General features: G+C 45.9%; 1 protein-coding gene across 1 annotated transcript in view; it reads right to left on the reverse strand.

Annotated features, from left to right (window-relative positions):
• CCDC187 (coiled-coil domain containing 187) overlaps positions 1 to 16,533 on the reverse strand; it is a 335,108-nt gene that overhangs the window by 222,569 nt on the left and 96,006 nt on the right. The window contains exons 10-11 of the mRNA XM_069609090.1: positions 15,975 to 16,069; positions 6,848 to 7,560 (exon numbers count right to left, since the gene is read on the reverse strand). Coding sequence (XP_069465191.1) covers positions 6,848 to 7,560; positions 15,975 to 16,069 — 808 coding nt within the window. The remainder of the gene's footprint in view (positions 1 to 6,847; positions 7,561 to 15,974; positions 16,070 to 16,533) is intronic.

Here is a 16,533-nt window from a genome sequence, read left to right on the forward strand (position 1 = left end):
GCTAAGCCCTCGCCATAAGAAGGTGGAAAGGAACCAACCACTGACAGCGAGAAGTCGTTATGATTGGGAGGTGGACCACACAATGTGCCTCCTCGGGCCTAGGCGCTGTGCGTTGAAATCATTGGCCTTGTTCAGAGATCAGCGCTATGAGCCTTCTTGTCTCGGTACAGCTGTGGGGCCACCGTGTGGCACCACCAAAGTTGCATCACCCCATGTATCGTGTGTGCGCTGTGTCACCCAGAAGCCCCACTGCCAGAGCAGACATTCCACATGCAGTGGCGGTTACATGTCTTTATACGAAGTAATTTATAGTCAATGCACATATATCCAATCTTATATATTGAAAACCTCGATAGTGAATGCACTTTTTTGGCGGGCGAGGGTCGCCCACCAAGCCCCCATTTACCCACCTGACCGTTTACCAAAAATATTGAACCCTTTACTGCACCCACTATAAAATATTTGATATATGGGAATTCTATATATAAGATTCGATATAACATGTAAACCACAGTGGCCTATGAAGGTGGTTGCTCAGTATGAAAACAATTCTACAGGTGCATGACTCACTCATCGTTGAAGGATAAGCCTATGTGCTTAGGCAGTAGCCCTTGCTTGGCCACACCCAATCTCCCAGCACACCGCTTCTAAGTGCTATGCTGGGTTACACAGGGGGTAGTTATGGAATACATTAAACTGTCCCTTTCCCACCAGGAAGAAGTAGCTACATGTACTTTGAAGGCGCCTATGTTCTAGGCATGTGGAAAGGAAGGTGTTACCAGGGGATGCCCCCTCTCAGGGCCCACTTAAACATGTCCCTCCGCTTTGCTTATGGTGGGGGTGTGCATAGCTGCACCAGCAGAGAATTCGCACAAAATAATGGAACTTATTTGTTAAGCACCAAACAGTACATGTTTTAATTAATGTCCAGCATTTTCTAACCCCGGTGGGGATGGAGGGTCTCTCTGCCTAAACCTCAGTGTTTCCTCAGAGGTATCTGCCAGGTGCTCGTCTGAGCAGGAAGGCTGGGACTCTGAGTGATATCTTGCTAGTGTAGAAGCCCGTGTACACGGGCCAAAGTGCAGGTTTACATTAACGCAGTTGGACCACTATATATCCTAAAGTAGCAGCTCCCTCTAGTGGCGACAACAGATGAAGCTATTGCGAATTGGCATTGGCTATAAATATCCTAAGGCAACAGCTCCCTCTAGAGGTGATTACAGGCGAAGCTTTGCAAATTGGCATTGTCTCTATATATCTTAAGGCAACAGCTCTCTCTAGCGGTGACACAAGGCGACGCTACTGAATTGGACAAACATACAGGGACAAACACACATCTGGCCTTTTCATATATTGTTATATTAGATGGGTAGGGCACCCTAATCATGGCGCAGTGCCTGGTATCTCTTCTAGGTAACTAGGCACGGTCACCTAATACAGGTCCATCTACTTGGCTTCCTAAGTATTGGGGTTGGTCGTCTTCCCCCTAGGAATTGGGTAAGGCCCCATTCTAAACCCGTCCCTGCACCCATAACCTTGTTGTTTAGGCTCTGCCTAGCCCCTGAGAGGGGTTTTCCTCCTCTGTTCAACAATGCTTCGTGCCTGATGCCCTTTTCCGAAGTATTTCTCTGTCCCAGTGCATCGCTCAGGGACCATCCCTTCTCCTTCGTGGGTCTCAGGCTGTGTGGTGCAAGACTGGAACTATCCCTTTTAAGTTCTCAGCCACTGCTGGGCTCAAAGACGACCTAAATAATCCCCCTTTGAGCCTCTTCACCAACCTTGTCTGGACAAGACCCCTTTCTGGGAGGGAGCCAGCCCAAGGCTCTCCCATAGAACCTTCCCCCTGGAACTCTCCCCTATTCCTCTATATCTCTCGAACAAACCTGAGTGTCAGGGTCTGTAAGCCCACTAGTAGACCCCCCACTCTAACGGCAAGGATCAGTCCCGGGGTAATGCCACCTGGAGCAAAAGATAGCAAGGCGGACATACGTTTGGGCACAGCAAAATACTTGGTCTCCACGGTAGCCACCCCTGATTGACAGTGGCAAGTTTAGTTTAGGAGAGCTGAGGGGAATGTGGCGATCAAACAACCAAAGAGCACTGAGCACACATTTTGCACAGCACGCCCTTTTCCTTAAGCAGTGCTTATCTCTTGGATGGGAATAAGTGGTGGCAGAGCCAACCACAGTGAAAGCACGGTCTTCGCTGGACCTGTGCAAGTTGCTGGACTTGCAACACTTTGTGCAAGACTGAAACACGTCTACTGAACTCGCACTGGCTGTAACTATATCTCGCAAGAATGATGGCGGCCATTTTGAGGGTAGGGTTGTTTAAAATGGGGACAACGCCTTTCAACAATGATTGAAAACCAAGCAGGGCATTCTGCTGCAGGTCAAGGCTTACCAGAAGGGACTCCCTTGCGAATCTAGAGCGTCATTTCCAGATCATACACCCCAGAAGAAAAGTCCCTAAAAGCCACGTTGGACTAAAAGCCATGCGCCCAGATACCTTTGGGTTCGGAGCGCTCTATAAAACAAACAAACGAACAAACTTTGTCTCTGCACCACTAAGCATGCACTGGACAGTGATAGTGGAGAGTGATTGCCGCACTAGGCGTGCGGGTTCCAGGTCTCTACAACGACACCCTAAATAACAACATACTTTTAAAACAAAACCTGAATAACGAAAAAAGTCTACTTTTACATTTTTTTTTTTTATTTGGGAGGGTTCTCCCAAAGCCCCCCATTCTACTGCCTTTTTACCCTTTTACCCTTCACCAACCTCCTCCACCCCTTTAAATCCCTTACCCCACCCCCCCATTTACTTTAAAATTTTTGTCGTTTAAAAAGTGTGTCGCAGGGGTGTTTCTAGGTCTGAAAAAGACCCGGGTCTTCGCTGATGTCGGAACTGTCGGGACTGGGGGCTAGCTAGCCTTTTGGTTGTAGCTCCTGAGATGCTATCCGGGTCTACAACCAAAAGACCAGGAGCTATAGCCCCCTCAGCCCCCCAGACCCCTAGCAACACCTCTGGTGTGTCCTTATTTTGTTTTCGTTATAAACATTGGATACCGGCGTGCGTCAGTGCAAATACAAGACACCTCGCACATAGTGAGCATTTTAGAATAAAGTGTGTGTAAAGGTTAATTAATCGAGAACCTATGGTCTTATACTTCTCCTAGATGTGCAAGGTACCTGCTGCAGCAGCCATATTGGCATTTTCAATAGTGCCTTCCTTTTTTCTCTGTCTCCTTGAGGTCTGTAAGCCGACGTTTATTTTATCAACGGCAAGGCCCATTTCCTCGGGTCTCTGGAGTATTTACTGTAATGCTGTTGCTGTGGGAGTCTTAGACCTCACAGGTGGCTTGGACTCATGTTGCTCTCTCCTGGGGTATTTACTGTAATGCTATACCTAGCTATGAGGGCACTGATGCTCAGATGGTGCAATCGGTTCAAATCGCTCTTGAGGCTGAACCATGACCAGACCACAGGCAAACAGCCAAAAACTGTAGCTCACCCATACAGGCCTCACTTACAGACCTTTGACTCACCATCTCTCTCTCTCGCTCACTCTCACAATCACTTTCTCTCTCTTTCTTTTTACCTCTCTCACTCCCTCATGCTCTCTCTCTCTATACCTCCCTCTCACAATCTCTTTCTCCCCCCCTCTCTCTATCTGTCTAATAAGACATCTTTGCCCCTTCATCACTGCTATGCACCTAATGTCCTCTTTAGCACTCTCTCAATCGGACTACTGTGTCAGTCTATTCTATGGCCTTCCCAACTATTCTTTTTCACCTCTCGACAACGTCCTCAACTTTGCTGTCTGTACACTCTTCAATCATCCCCATGTCAGTTCGGCCGGTTATCTATGAGACAGAGGGCAAACTACAAACTCATTCTAATCATCTTCAAAACTATACACAGACTTGCCCCACCCTGCGTATCGGCCCAGCTCACTCTGTACTCTCTCTCTCACTCCCTAGATCATCCTCGGCTCACCTCCCTGCTACCTCTCGTGCCCTTTGCGCTCCCTCTCATTTCCGTTCTCTTCCTCTCCTCGCTCCCTTAATCTGGAATGCTCTTCCTCTCCCGATCTGCACTACTCCTACTCAATCTCTATTTAAATTGTGAGGAATTAGACCATCCGCATGGTGGGTGTGCGCTCGTCTGGGTTTTCTAAAATTGTAAAAGAAATTGAATGATGGTAGATGAACCTCAGGAAAATGTGGGGGGCTAATCTGCACGCATTTCCCTATGCTCACCACACGACATACATATAGACCGGTGTACTCTGGCTGCATACAGCCTACAAGCTCCACCCCCTGTCATATTTAGCTTATATATGACATCCAAGAGTACACCATGTCATCTCAGAAGGGGAGGTCAAAATCTTTCTCCTGCCATGGCCAGCCTAATTAACTATAAAAGGCTCCATGCAACCACCGTGTCCTAATGTGTAAGCACTGCTGATGGTGGCAGAAATTAACATAATTAACATATTAATAGAGTATACTTCAAACAGGCCCACATGGGGCCTGGCTGCAGAGTTTAACAAAGGAGACAGGAAACCCCAACAACCTTTGATATGCGCTGTGTCAACCTGAAGCCAGCTCCCGCCTCTCAGTATCAAGGGCAGTGACCTGTCATGTATGGGGCTATGTGTTTACAGTAGGCAACCCCTGCAATGGGACCCCATTCAGAAGGTACGAGAATGTGGTTTGCAGGAGACAGAAAGTCTGTTCTCTCCGCAGCTTCCAGGGAGACCTGCCGCTTTAATTAGGAACCAGAGAGTGCTCCATTAACTAGAGAGACCCTTTGATCTACAACAGACAAGAAGAAGGGTGAGACTTAGTATTACATGTTTTCACCCCTTTACCTTTTCTGTTGCAAAGCACTCTGGTTATGACTTCATGCATACAGGAAATTGTTGGTGGGGACCCAGCATTGGTTCATTAAGGTAGGCTTAACCTACACCAATCACTGTGGCCCATTTGGCTTTAAAAGAGGGCTGAGCCCCTCTTTTGGGCAAATCATCTGAAGTCTTTGCAAGGAGTAACAGGAAGAACTCAGCATTGGACCCTGTCTGAAGGTACAGTCTGCCTTACAGCTTGCACCAGTGAAGGAAGGCCAGGATTTCCAAGCAATATCCCTCCCCTAAACATCTCCCAGGGAACAGAGGGAGATACTGAATCCAGAGGACCCTCCAGCAGCTCGAGAACCAGTATCCAGCAAGCATATAGCATGCCCTGCTAGGCTCAGTAGCAAGCTTCCTAGGTGGGAAGTGCCAGAGAGTCTCTGAACCAAACCAAGGACAAGGAGGTTGCCTCCAACACTCTTCTCCTTACAGGGTGGGTTGTATTTTGTAGTGTGCTAGAACTGTCTGTTGAATAATAATAAAATAGTTATTTTCATACAACCTTGACTCGACAGTCCCTTTTATCATTGGGTAATAATTGCATTTTTGCTGGGTTGCAACTAACCAACGATCCGCGACTTTGCAGAGCTAAGCCTGTCAGTCCGTCCACGTTACCGAAATTGGACAAGGAGGTTTATAGTTTGCTTGTGTTTCCAATCTGTTTGCATCCCTTCTGGTGTACTGGAGGTGTGGGGCTGATGAATGGTTTAGGAACCAATATTCATCCCTGGACCACTGGTTGCCCCGGAAGTTGATTTGTCACACCTAGCTCTCCTCCCTTCTGAAGAACCATTTGCGTAGCATTCTATGCCACCAGATCTCCCCGTTCTCCTCTCCACCTACCTCTCTACGACAACCCACGACACTTATCTCTCACCCCTTCGTCCTAAAATGTAGCACTTCCCCCACTCTCCTGTTCCTACATTATGCTCTATTGTACTCATCCCTGGTTCATAGATCTACCTCCACTGCATCATCTGGTCTTATATCCACATCCTCCCAGCCATTGTTAAGGACACTGGGCCTCCTTTCAGTAAATCAATGTTAACATGTTTTGTAAGCATCTTGGTCCAAAAATGCATTGTTTTTCATGTCATTTTCATTAAATTATTAACTAAGTCTTGCATCAATCACACGTATTCTTCCCTCTGTTGCTGGAGAACGTCTCCATTTAAAGATCAACCCACTCTACCTATCACTCAGTTTATGGGGAAATATGCGTCCTCCTCCTAGCGAGGCTCGTCTCACCTGCAGCGGCATTCACTAGGCGTCAGTGGCATGGATGCCACCAGGCTCCCATTTTAGCTCTCACGCCTAGACAAACATCTCTCCGAGGGGCGTTCACCAGAGCTTAAAGCAACATGTCCTATTTTACATGTAAACACACATTCACAGATGGACAGAAGCAGACCCCAGCCACACACCCTTCACTTAAGGACTCATTCAGGCCCCTGAAAGCAGACACACTACAGAAGAGAGTAATGTTAGCCCGTGGTTCAGCATAGATGTAGCTTAATTCTACAGGAAGGAGGCACTCTCTGCTCTCACCCGGCCCTTAATCCCTGTACAACTACACTGTCTTTCTTGCATTTAAACACTTCACAATGGGTACAATGCTTGCCAGCATCAAACTGATGTTATGTGATGTTATGTTATCTTGCATTTGTATAGCACCTCCTTCCATTTGTTACGGTTACGAAGCACTGTAGGTAGGATGGCCCTTCCGACCCTAGTCTGAGAAGACTAGAGGAATGAGCGTAGGAGTGCGTGCAGCATTAATTGTAGCTAATCCAATAAGGGGTGGCGTTGACATCGAAAAGGCTATTATAGGTGACAGAAACAATGGACCAACCCGCTGAGCAATCAAATTCAGCAGGTCACATGACTAATAGCAACTGTTACATTCTTACGTGAATAGTTATAAATGCCCCACCTCTCGGGTGATTCTGCAACACAGCCCGTGTTTCCTGCTTCTCGCCGCCATCTTCCTTCGCCTCAGGGCCAGAACTCCAAGGCAGTTCCTCACTGGCTGTGGTAGGGCTGGTCAGTGGGGTAACCACTGTTGGTGACTTTGCATCCTGGTTCTTTACGTTACTGCGATCACTTCCTCCTCCGGGGGCGACGGGTGATGCTTGTCCAGACTTCTCCTGAACGTGGTTGGAGGACACTTTCAAGCTTTCGGCGCTAAGAAGAAGCAGCGGCGAAGTTATGCTCAACATTCTGCTTAATTCATTTTGGAATTTGTCTGGAGCCTGTACAGAATTTGGAAGAGTGCCGAGGTCGGGTCCGGTCAACGCTGCGTCACTTGAGTGTTGCCGGTCACCGAGCAGCCTGAGGCGGCCGGCTTCCATCTGGATCTTCTCCTCCAGCTTCTTGGCCACCGCGTGTATGGCCAGAATTCGATCCTCCTTGCTTCGATACAGGGAGTTCTGTGATCTTCCGTCAGGAGATAGCGATTTGCCATCAGTTCTCTTTAAGTTCATTCTGAAAGTCAGGTTCTTGGGTGGGGAGGGTTCGGGGAGGTTCAGGTCTTTCAGTTTTAGAGGACTGGAAAGATGTGTTTCTGAGGGTAGCCTGGACGGGATGCCAAGTCCAGCTTTTGCTTGCTGGGGTGCTTCTTTCCGGGTCGTCTTTCCATTGAAGTCACTTGGAAATAGTAAGAGACAATCCCATTAATACTTACATTTGTCCTCCGTTAAATCTTGTACCATCATCTATGCCCCAAAAATAAATACATATGAATTATAGTTCTTAAATGCAAAATGTAACCAGCACTGGCAAGGTTTTGGCTTTTCCATAGACAGATATGTTCCCGCATTCAGATATTCTCAATTTACGAGCTTACAATTTCTTTTTGCTTCAAATCTTTATCATATTTTAAGGTTCATGAACAACATGCCAGAGAAAAGCAAACACATGCTGAAATAGGAACAGTGAGAGAACACGGAAGGCAGAGTATAGGCACAAAGGACAAGCCGACAACCCGAGCGGGAGGAAATTCAGAGCGCATTCCCCGGCATCTCAATCACCCCACTGCCTCCTACATCCACCCCAAACCATGTAGTGCATACATGGATGGGGAAACGGTGCAACATGCTAGTCATTGGGCCTCATTCCATAAGGGTGATGGTTACACCGTTCTGGCACCCTTTACAGACCGCCACACTCCAACTCTGCCTCTGTGGGCCGTTACACCTGGCAGGTCTGTCCTGCCGGGGGCAACGACCACAGTAGGCAGAGTTGTCACAGAAGCACCGACACTGTTAGCAATGGTGCTGGTGCTTTCGTGTGCCCATTCCCATGGAGTCCTATGCGACACCATGGGAATGGGGACTTACACTTTCCGCCGCCTGATGTCTGGGGCTGCTGGGACTTGTAATGTCCCGCTGGCACCGAAATATCAGGTGGCGGAAACAGTGTTACGAGTTCAGCGGCAACCCACAGGTAGCACCGGTGGGTTTCCCCCAAACTCATGAAGCCCCTTGTCTTGTCACGAGGCCCCTTGTCTTATGAAGGGGACCAGTTCAACTTGACTGTGGCGATCTTCACCCGTTGCCAACATTTCTCATATGCACAGCATTGAGTCAGAATCAATCCAGCTGCTATTAGGAAATGAGAGGGAGGAGATTGAAGGCTCATGCCAAAAAGAATACAACCCTCTGGGGAAAAAGGCCAAGAGATTGCTTGCAAGGATAGTGAGGTTTAATTGCACATAATACAAAATGTATCTGCAAAGAACTCTACTGCTCGAGAACGTTCTAGTTCATCTTAATACAAGCAGGGGCTTAAAAAGCCTTGTAGCGTCGTTCACATACAGTAAAAACTGGCGTCACTGATTGGCGAGACCGTATACATGGGCCTGCTCCATAGGGGATGCCAGTCTACAATTGGTTCACATTTCCTCCGTCTGTCAGTTCCCACGTCAGTCAGCTGGGCTCATTTCTCTGAGAAGTGAAGGTCAGGTCTCTCGTAAGTTACAATAACAAAACTGCTATATCACTGTGGCATGCACCTGGGAGGCTCAGGGACTGGTGCCAGGAGGGAGGGAGGAAAGATACAGTCACGCTGACCCAAACATTTGGTGCTTTATTGATACTGCTCCTCTCGCACCCAAGGCCTCAACCCTCGTTTTAATTTATAATTTATCCCTCCCTGTACCTCGTGTTACAAAGTATGTATTTATGTGGAGAGGTGAAACAGTCGCACATGCTTGGATCTTTTATGGCCAGTTGGTTTATGAAAGGATCTGGGGTCACTCACTATCCTAGTATGCAGGGGTGCAGGCATCAGGTCAGTGGTGTGGGCCATGGCTGTGGGTGGGTCGGATGGAGGTTAGAAGTCTGCTGGCAGTTCAGCTGTGATGAATGGGCACTGCAAGGAGCCTGGTGTTGTCTCACGGCTTTGCATGGCGCATTCCTATCAGTAATACTGAGTAATTGCAACAATGGAGGGACAAGGGGAAGGTTCTGTGAGAACTGGCCATGCTGGCTCGTCCCATCTTAGTGATCTTGGCCTAGTCAAGTTTTTCCATGGAGCTAAAGTTGTGCCGCATGGCCATGCAGGACTATGCATCTACCATAATTACAAAATGCCATTCTTTTCTATGCACACACTGGGTCTATGCATCTATCGTTCCCGCTATATTATATCTGTGCTGAGTTTCATATGATTATCCACTCCCCCTTGTACACTACAGGACTTCATACGAGATTCCCCTCACCTTAAAGCACCTATGAAGGTGGGATATACTCATTTCCATCCCAACAAGTTACGGAGTGACATGACAATGGATAAAAACTCACACCTGTGCAGTCCAATACCACAACCAGCGGGGCTCAAGAGCAACAGGATGCCAGAAAGGTCTTTCAGCTCAGCTAAATCTTCCTTCCTAAATAATTAGAGGAGGCACGTACCATCTGAAACACCCATTGTCAGTACATTCTTTCACTGAAGTACATCGAGAACGTGTATACACTCTATCCCCAATGAGACCCCACGTGTCAGTCATTTAAGAGTAGAAATATGCCACGGTTTTTGCCTACTTATTGAGGTCTTGAAAGAGATCCTTAAAGAGTGGGCGGGCATTACAACAAAGTAACTCCTCATGGTAGGAATAACTCTTGTCTCCCAAATGGTCCAAGGCCCAGTCTGCCCAACAGAAGGAGTAATTATCTTTTAAGTATGGCAGCATGGACTGGTTTTCTGAAATTTTGAATAACAAATCGAGAAGCCTGAGGCTGATTCAATCTTGGGCATTATTTCCATCAATGCTGGAAGGGTATTTTTTTGATCTCTCTTGCACTAGAGCACTTGATTACCATAGAGGACCACCCTTGATCTTCTCTTGCCTGAACACCCTTTGAATATCATCTCTTGAGTGAATGCCTCAGTCAAATTGCTCCATGGATAGAGCAAAAATAAAAGGGGGCAGTGGGTGGACCAGGCGAGTTTCCCTGCAAATGGAAATGTGCTCATTAAGAGATCCATTCATTGGAATTATTGTGAATGGCCCATGGTAGTTGGCGCCAATGAATCGTGAGAATACTGTACCAATACCAAAGGCCTGGTGGGTGCTACAAATAGGTTTCCAGTGAACTCCATCAAAGGAGTTGTTGAAATCTAGGGACAATACATCCATAGGCAAACCAGAGTCTCTCCTGGTTGTAATGAGGTTGATGACCTGTCTAATGCTAAGTGCATTGTGATCTGTAATGAAGCTCGTTTGATCGTCAGAATAGGGGAGGGAAGGAACTTCATTAACTGAGTCATTAGAACATTCACTTGTAGTGATGCTATGAGTCGGTAAGAACTTCAGGCAGTCGATTCATTACCTGGTTTTAGGATCAGTGTGGTGGTGGATTCTACCACTGAATGAGTTATCCTGAATGGAGGAATGAGTTAAAGAGACTTGGTAACAGACCCACGAGGAGAGGCTTGAATGTTTTATAAAACAGGCCCGTGGAGCCATCGAAACCTGGCAGAAGAAACAGCGAGGCTGATTTCTCCACTATATTGGACCCTCCAACTCCAGTGGGTCCTGGTGTGATCATTTGGGAAAGGAGGCTGAATGGATGTATGAATTTGAAGGGAGAGGTCAAGATCCCGCATCATCATGAGTGTGCTAAAATAATTTGCATGGAGACCCAACTAAGGGCAGCAGCGTCCCTAAGGGTGATACTCAAAGAAGTCCAGATAGAGAATCTAAAGTACCAATCAGAGTTGCTTGAAGGGTACAGGAACAGGTCCAGTTGTGGGATATCATATCCCGGTGGGTGAAGATGGTAACAAGGGAGCACTGGAAGAGTTCTGGAGCGCAGATAGGTAAGACCATCAGAGAGGTCTAGTCCAGGCAGGGAGTGAGACATACACCAGGGAATCCATATCAGGGCCAGAGCAGACCAGTGGTCAATAACCACAAATGCAGGCTGAGAAAACCAGCAGGGAAAATAGAGATCAGGCTAGAAGCAAGAAGCAGGCCTGGTAGCAAGTGTCCAAATGAGTTCCATAAAGGTACAAAACCAGGTTCCCAAGAATAGGATCAGATCATTAACAGGGCAGGGGTTGGTAACCAAGAGTTCAAACGAGCCAGTAAAGACACCAAACCAGGTTTGCAAAAATAAGGTCAGGTCATTAGCAGGGCAGGGGTTGATAACAAAGATACCAAATGAGTTCCAGGAAAGGGACCAAACCAGGTTCCCTAAAATAGGATCATGTCATTAGCAGGGCAGGGGTCGGTAAGCAAGAGTCAAAAGAGTTCCAGTAAAGATACCAAACCAGGTTCTCAAAAATAGGGTCAGGTCATTAGCAGGGCAGGAGTTGGTAACCAAGAGTCCAAATGCATTCCAGTAAAGGTATCAAATATAGTTCCCAAAAATAAGGTCAGGTCATTAGCAGACCAGGGATCAGTAACCAAGAGTCCAAATGAGTTACAGCAAAGGCACCAGATCTAGTTCCCAAGAATAGGGTCAGGACATTAGCAGGGCAGGGGCCAGTAACCTAGAGACTAAATGAGCTCTACGAAGGGTACCACACCAAGTTCCCAAAAATAGGGGCAGGTCATTAGCAGTCCAGGAATTGGAAACCAAGAATCCAAATGAGTTCCAGTAAAGATACCAAATCTAGTTCCCAAAAATAGGCGCAGGTCCATAACCAAGAGTCCAAATGAGTTTCAACCAGGTGCAAATGTAGGTTCCCAAAAATAGGGTCAGGTCATTAACGGGCAGGGATTGGTAACCGAGAGTTCAAATGAGTTCCAGTAAAGGTACCAAATATAGTTCCCAAAAATCAACTCAGGTCCTTAGCAGGGCAAGGGTCAGTAACCAAGAGTCCAAATGAGTTCCAACAAGGGTACAAAATGCAGTTCTCAAAAATAGGGGTCTGGTCATTAGCTGGGCAGGGATCAGAAATCAAGAATCCAAATGCATGCCAGTAAAGGTGCCAAATCTAGTTCCCAAAAATCGGGCCAGCTCCTTAGCAGACCAAGGATCACAACCAAGAGTCCAAATAAGTTACAGCAAAGGCACCAGATCTACTTCCTAAAAATAAGGTCAGGTTCTCGGCAGGACAGGGATCGGTAACCAAGAGTTTAAACGAGTTCCAGTAAAGATACCAAACCAGGTTCCCAAAAATCAGGCCAGGTCATTAGCAGGCCACAGGTTGGTAAATTATAGTCCTAATGAGTTCCAACAAGGGTGCCAAATCTAGTTCCCAAAAATAAGGTCAGGTCATTAGCAGGGCAGGGATCAGTAACCAAGAGTCCAAATGAGTTCCAGTAAAGGAGCCAGATCAAGATCCCAAAAACAAGGTTAATTCATAAACGGAAGTGAACACACACAGGAAAACAGACAGGAGCATGCTAACCAGTGCTTTCGACCAGCGAGCCGCAGTCCTTGGTGTCTCTTTGTGATGTTTCTCAATTTGCCGCGGTTCCTGGCATTGCTGGGTGTGCATGCATCATACATGCATGCAACACTCATGTTCTATGTGTCAGGGCTGGCTGGATTAGTAATCAGAAAGAGTATGTACATAGAATTAACATTGTGCTTGCCCAAGTCAAGATGGAGAGAAAGAAACTTAATCTGATTGGTTAAAGGAACAATGATATGTTTGGTTTGCCTGATTGGTGGAAAGGACAATGGGTTTGATTCTTGTGAGGTGAGCAAGATTCTAAACTGCCTTTTATCCATAGAAATTCAGTGGCTGGTTGTACATTAGTCAAGCTCCTTAAATAAGGCCTTTCATCCTGTCAGGGTTCGGCTTGACTGAATTCCACAGGAGCTGATGCTGGCCCCACAGACCCTCACCAGGAGTTCACCTCTCAACCCTTAAGTATACTGCCTTTCATCCATAGAAATTCAGTGGCTGGTTGTACATTAGTTAAGCTCCTTAAATAAGGCCTTTCAGAGTTCAGAAGATTTACCAAAGAAGTAAGAAAATCGTTTGCTGAGCCAGAGTGAACAAGAAGACATCAGGTGGGATCGTTCTTTTTAAAGGCTTTAAGATTTTCACAGTGAACTTTCATTTTTCATAAGGAAACTTAAAGAGTTAACAAGTTTTAAAGTTTAGTGAGAAAAAAGACATTTTACAGTTAAGTTACTTTAAGGAAACAAGTTTGAAGACTGACGCGCTCAAGTTTAAAGTTGTTAACTACGTGTAAAGTTGTTAACTACTGTTTAACGCGTGCGCGAGTTCGCGTGACGTCGTTGGCGTTTTTATGGGAGCGCGCTTGTATTCAGAGCGATTGAGCAGGTGTCCAAATGAAATGCGCGAGTGGATTTTAGCGTGTGCACAACTTTAACGTGAGAGACATTGCGTGATAAAGCACGTGTTGGGTTGCGAAAGAGCGCGAGTCCATTTTTAACTAAGCGCGAGTTGTTTTGAAGCGTGTACTATTTTTACGTGATTTACGTTTCGTATAACCGCGTGTGTTCGGTAGCGATAGAGCGTGAGTCCATTTTAACTAGCGCGAGTTGTTTTTTAGCGCGTACACATATTTTCACGTGCGCGTGTTTGGTTAAGATGCGCGTGTGTATTTTAAACGCAAGTCCAATTCTTCACGTCTGGTGATTTCACGTGTTTATCGCACACGCTTGTCAAGAAAGAATCTATACGTTTTTATGTGTAAAAAAGAAAACGATTCATACGCAGAAGGAAAGCAGCATTTAAGAAAGTTAATGAGTTTCTTTTTAATGTAACTTTATGCAAATGGAATTCAATACTTCAGAGAAAGACTGCATTTTACAAAAGCATTTAAAACTCAAACTTCATAGAGTTAAATGAACTTAAAAAGCAAGAAGAATATCTAAGGTGGTAAGGTGCTTGCAAGGGTCATTACTTTAGGATTCTAAAGAAACTTGAATGGCTTGAGACTATATGCACAAAGCAAGATAATAATTTACAAGATATTCCACACAGATAATTAGCCTCTAAGTCTTTTACTGAGGTTTAAGAGGTAAAGAAGTTAGAGTTTGTTTTAGAATAATATTAGAAAAGAAGTTTATATTAACATATAAGTAACCAAGTGTATTTGTTTACTACAGATACCAGAGCCTACCAGAAGGTTGCAGGGCTGCAGTGTCTCCGTTGTTATTTTCTCCAAATTCCCCTTTCCCTTTCTTGGGGTTCTCAGCTCAGCTTATACTTAAGGGTTGAGAGGTGAACTCCTGGTGAGGGTCTGTGGGGCCAGCATCAGCTCCTGTGGAATTCAGTCAAGCCGGACCCTGACACTATGCCTCCTGGGAACTAAAATCATTGATGCCATGGGCACAAACCAACTCAGGAAATGGGGGAGCATGTACGTGGGGCCAGAAAACCCTGCAGCGAGGCCTTGTGACAGTGTCTGCATTGAGTTGGTCTATGTGGGAATATCTGTTCAATGTCTGCTTACTTTGTAGGAGGGTGAATGAAAGGGGGGGCATAGCTTCTACTAGTAGACTGTATTCCCCGTTGATTCCTTAGTGGACCCCTTTAACACTTGTGGACTTACTCCCCTTGTATGTATGTTTGAAGGTGATTCCCGTATCCATTGCATAGTGATGGGCTGTTATCTTATGTTATTATGAGTTATACCGCGCACCACTGCCATTTTCATGGCCTCCAGGCGCTTTGGCATTTCTGAAAAGGAATGAGGGCTGGGGAGAGGGGGTTCGGGGGGGATTAGTTAATGGGATGAAGAGCACACGAGAGCTTTGTTGTGAAGTTGGTAGCTTGAGTTTGGAAAAACCAGTCACTGTGTGCTGAGTTTGCTTTTAGGTGTTAATGGCTCAACAGTGTTTTTCTGCATGAGTGTATATGGGGTGGGTTGTATGTCTGTGGTTTGGTTTTCTGTAGTGTGTTGGGGTGAGTTGGGTGTTGCTGCGTGTGTGCAGTTTGTGTTGGTTTCAAGTTTCTGCTGTGGTAGAGGCATGTGTGTGCTGTGTTTGTTGGTTGAGGGTGAGTATGTAGGAAACTGGAAAGCTTATTAGTAGGGTTAGTGATGTGATTGGGCAGTGGGCTTCTCTGCGAGGGCTCTCAAAAAGGTTTTCTTTCGAGACTTCGTAATATTGTCTTCGTGGCAGCAGTAAACCAGGGCAAACTAGTCTCAAACTTCAAGTCACTGGTTTATAGGCAAATGGCCGGTGTGCAGTAATAAAATCGCTGCAAAATGGTTGTCTGTAAATAAAATCGTGGCCAAAATGCTGTGGTTTGACCCAGTAAAGGTGCACCCATTATACCATTTAAGGAGAGTGGGAGTAGCGGGGGTGTACCCTGCTCTCCGTAAATGGTATAATGGGTCGGGGGGTTGTGGGGGTATATCCCCTGCATCCACTACATAGACTGCGGTGGCAAAACCACATCCTTTTTGCCGTGATTTTTTGTGTAAACAGCCATTTTTCTGTGATTTTAACACATGGAACCAAATGGCCTAAATAAATAGTGAGATGGCTACGATACCTGGTTTGCTGATGATTGCATAGAAGGAATTGGCTGCATCTGCAAGAAAGGAGAGAACCATTTCCAAGGCAGGCATGCACTTCATGTCCCTTGCTTGCAAAGTGTCCAAGGGTTGCACTTGTACTCACCTGCTTCCACTCTCCTCGCTCTTCAGCAGTGCTTGCGAGGTCAACTGCACCCATTCAGAAATTGGATGCTCTGTATTTTTCAAAGCACTTCCTCCCTAGACAGAGAAAAACAGTGACCCATAAAGCACCCATTAGCAGAACATTCCTTTCATGTAATATTCATGTATAATCTTCAAAACATGTACAACATTAATTCAATGATTGATGATCTCAATTGGGAATATAGACTCACTCCATTGGGAATGACAACATATTGCTTTGGATTTTCCAAGTTAAACTGACGAAGGGCTTCTGGCCTTGGTATTAACAGTAACACAATCATTTTTTATTAAAAAAAATATTACATGTAAGGCACCGCCAACGTTAACACTCAAGTGTCAACTGCATGCAATTTTCAAAAACAGAGTGCAAAAGGCAAGAGTCTAAACAAGCACAGTTGCCATTACTCTTTGGGGTTCGTGTTACAAATTCCATGGATTAAATGAATTAATTAATCTTTTATAGCGTGTTTAATACCATAGATCAGACTAAGCGCGGAAACGGGATTCAAACCTGTGTT

The sequence above is a fragment of the Ambystoma mexicanum genome, chromosome 8 (assembly GCF_040938575.1).
Source record: "Ambystoma mexicanum isolate Mex_15411 chromosome 8, UKY_AmexF1_1, whole genome shotgun sequence".
Taxonomy (NCBI): Eukaryota; Metazoa; Chordata; class Amphibia; order Caudata; family Ambystomatidae; genus Ambystoma; species Ambystoma mexicanum.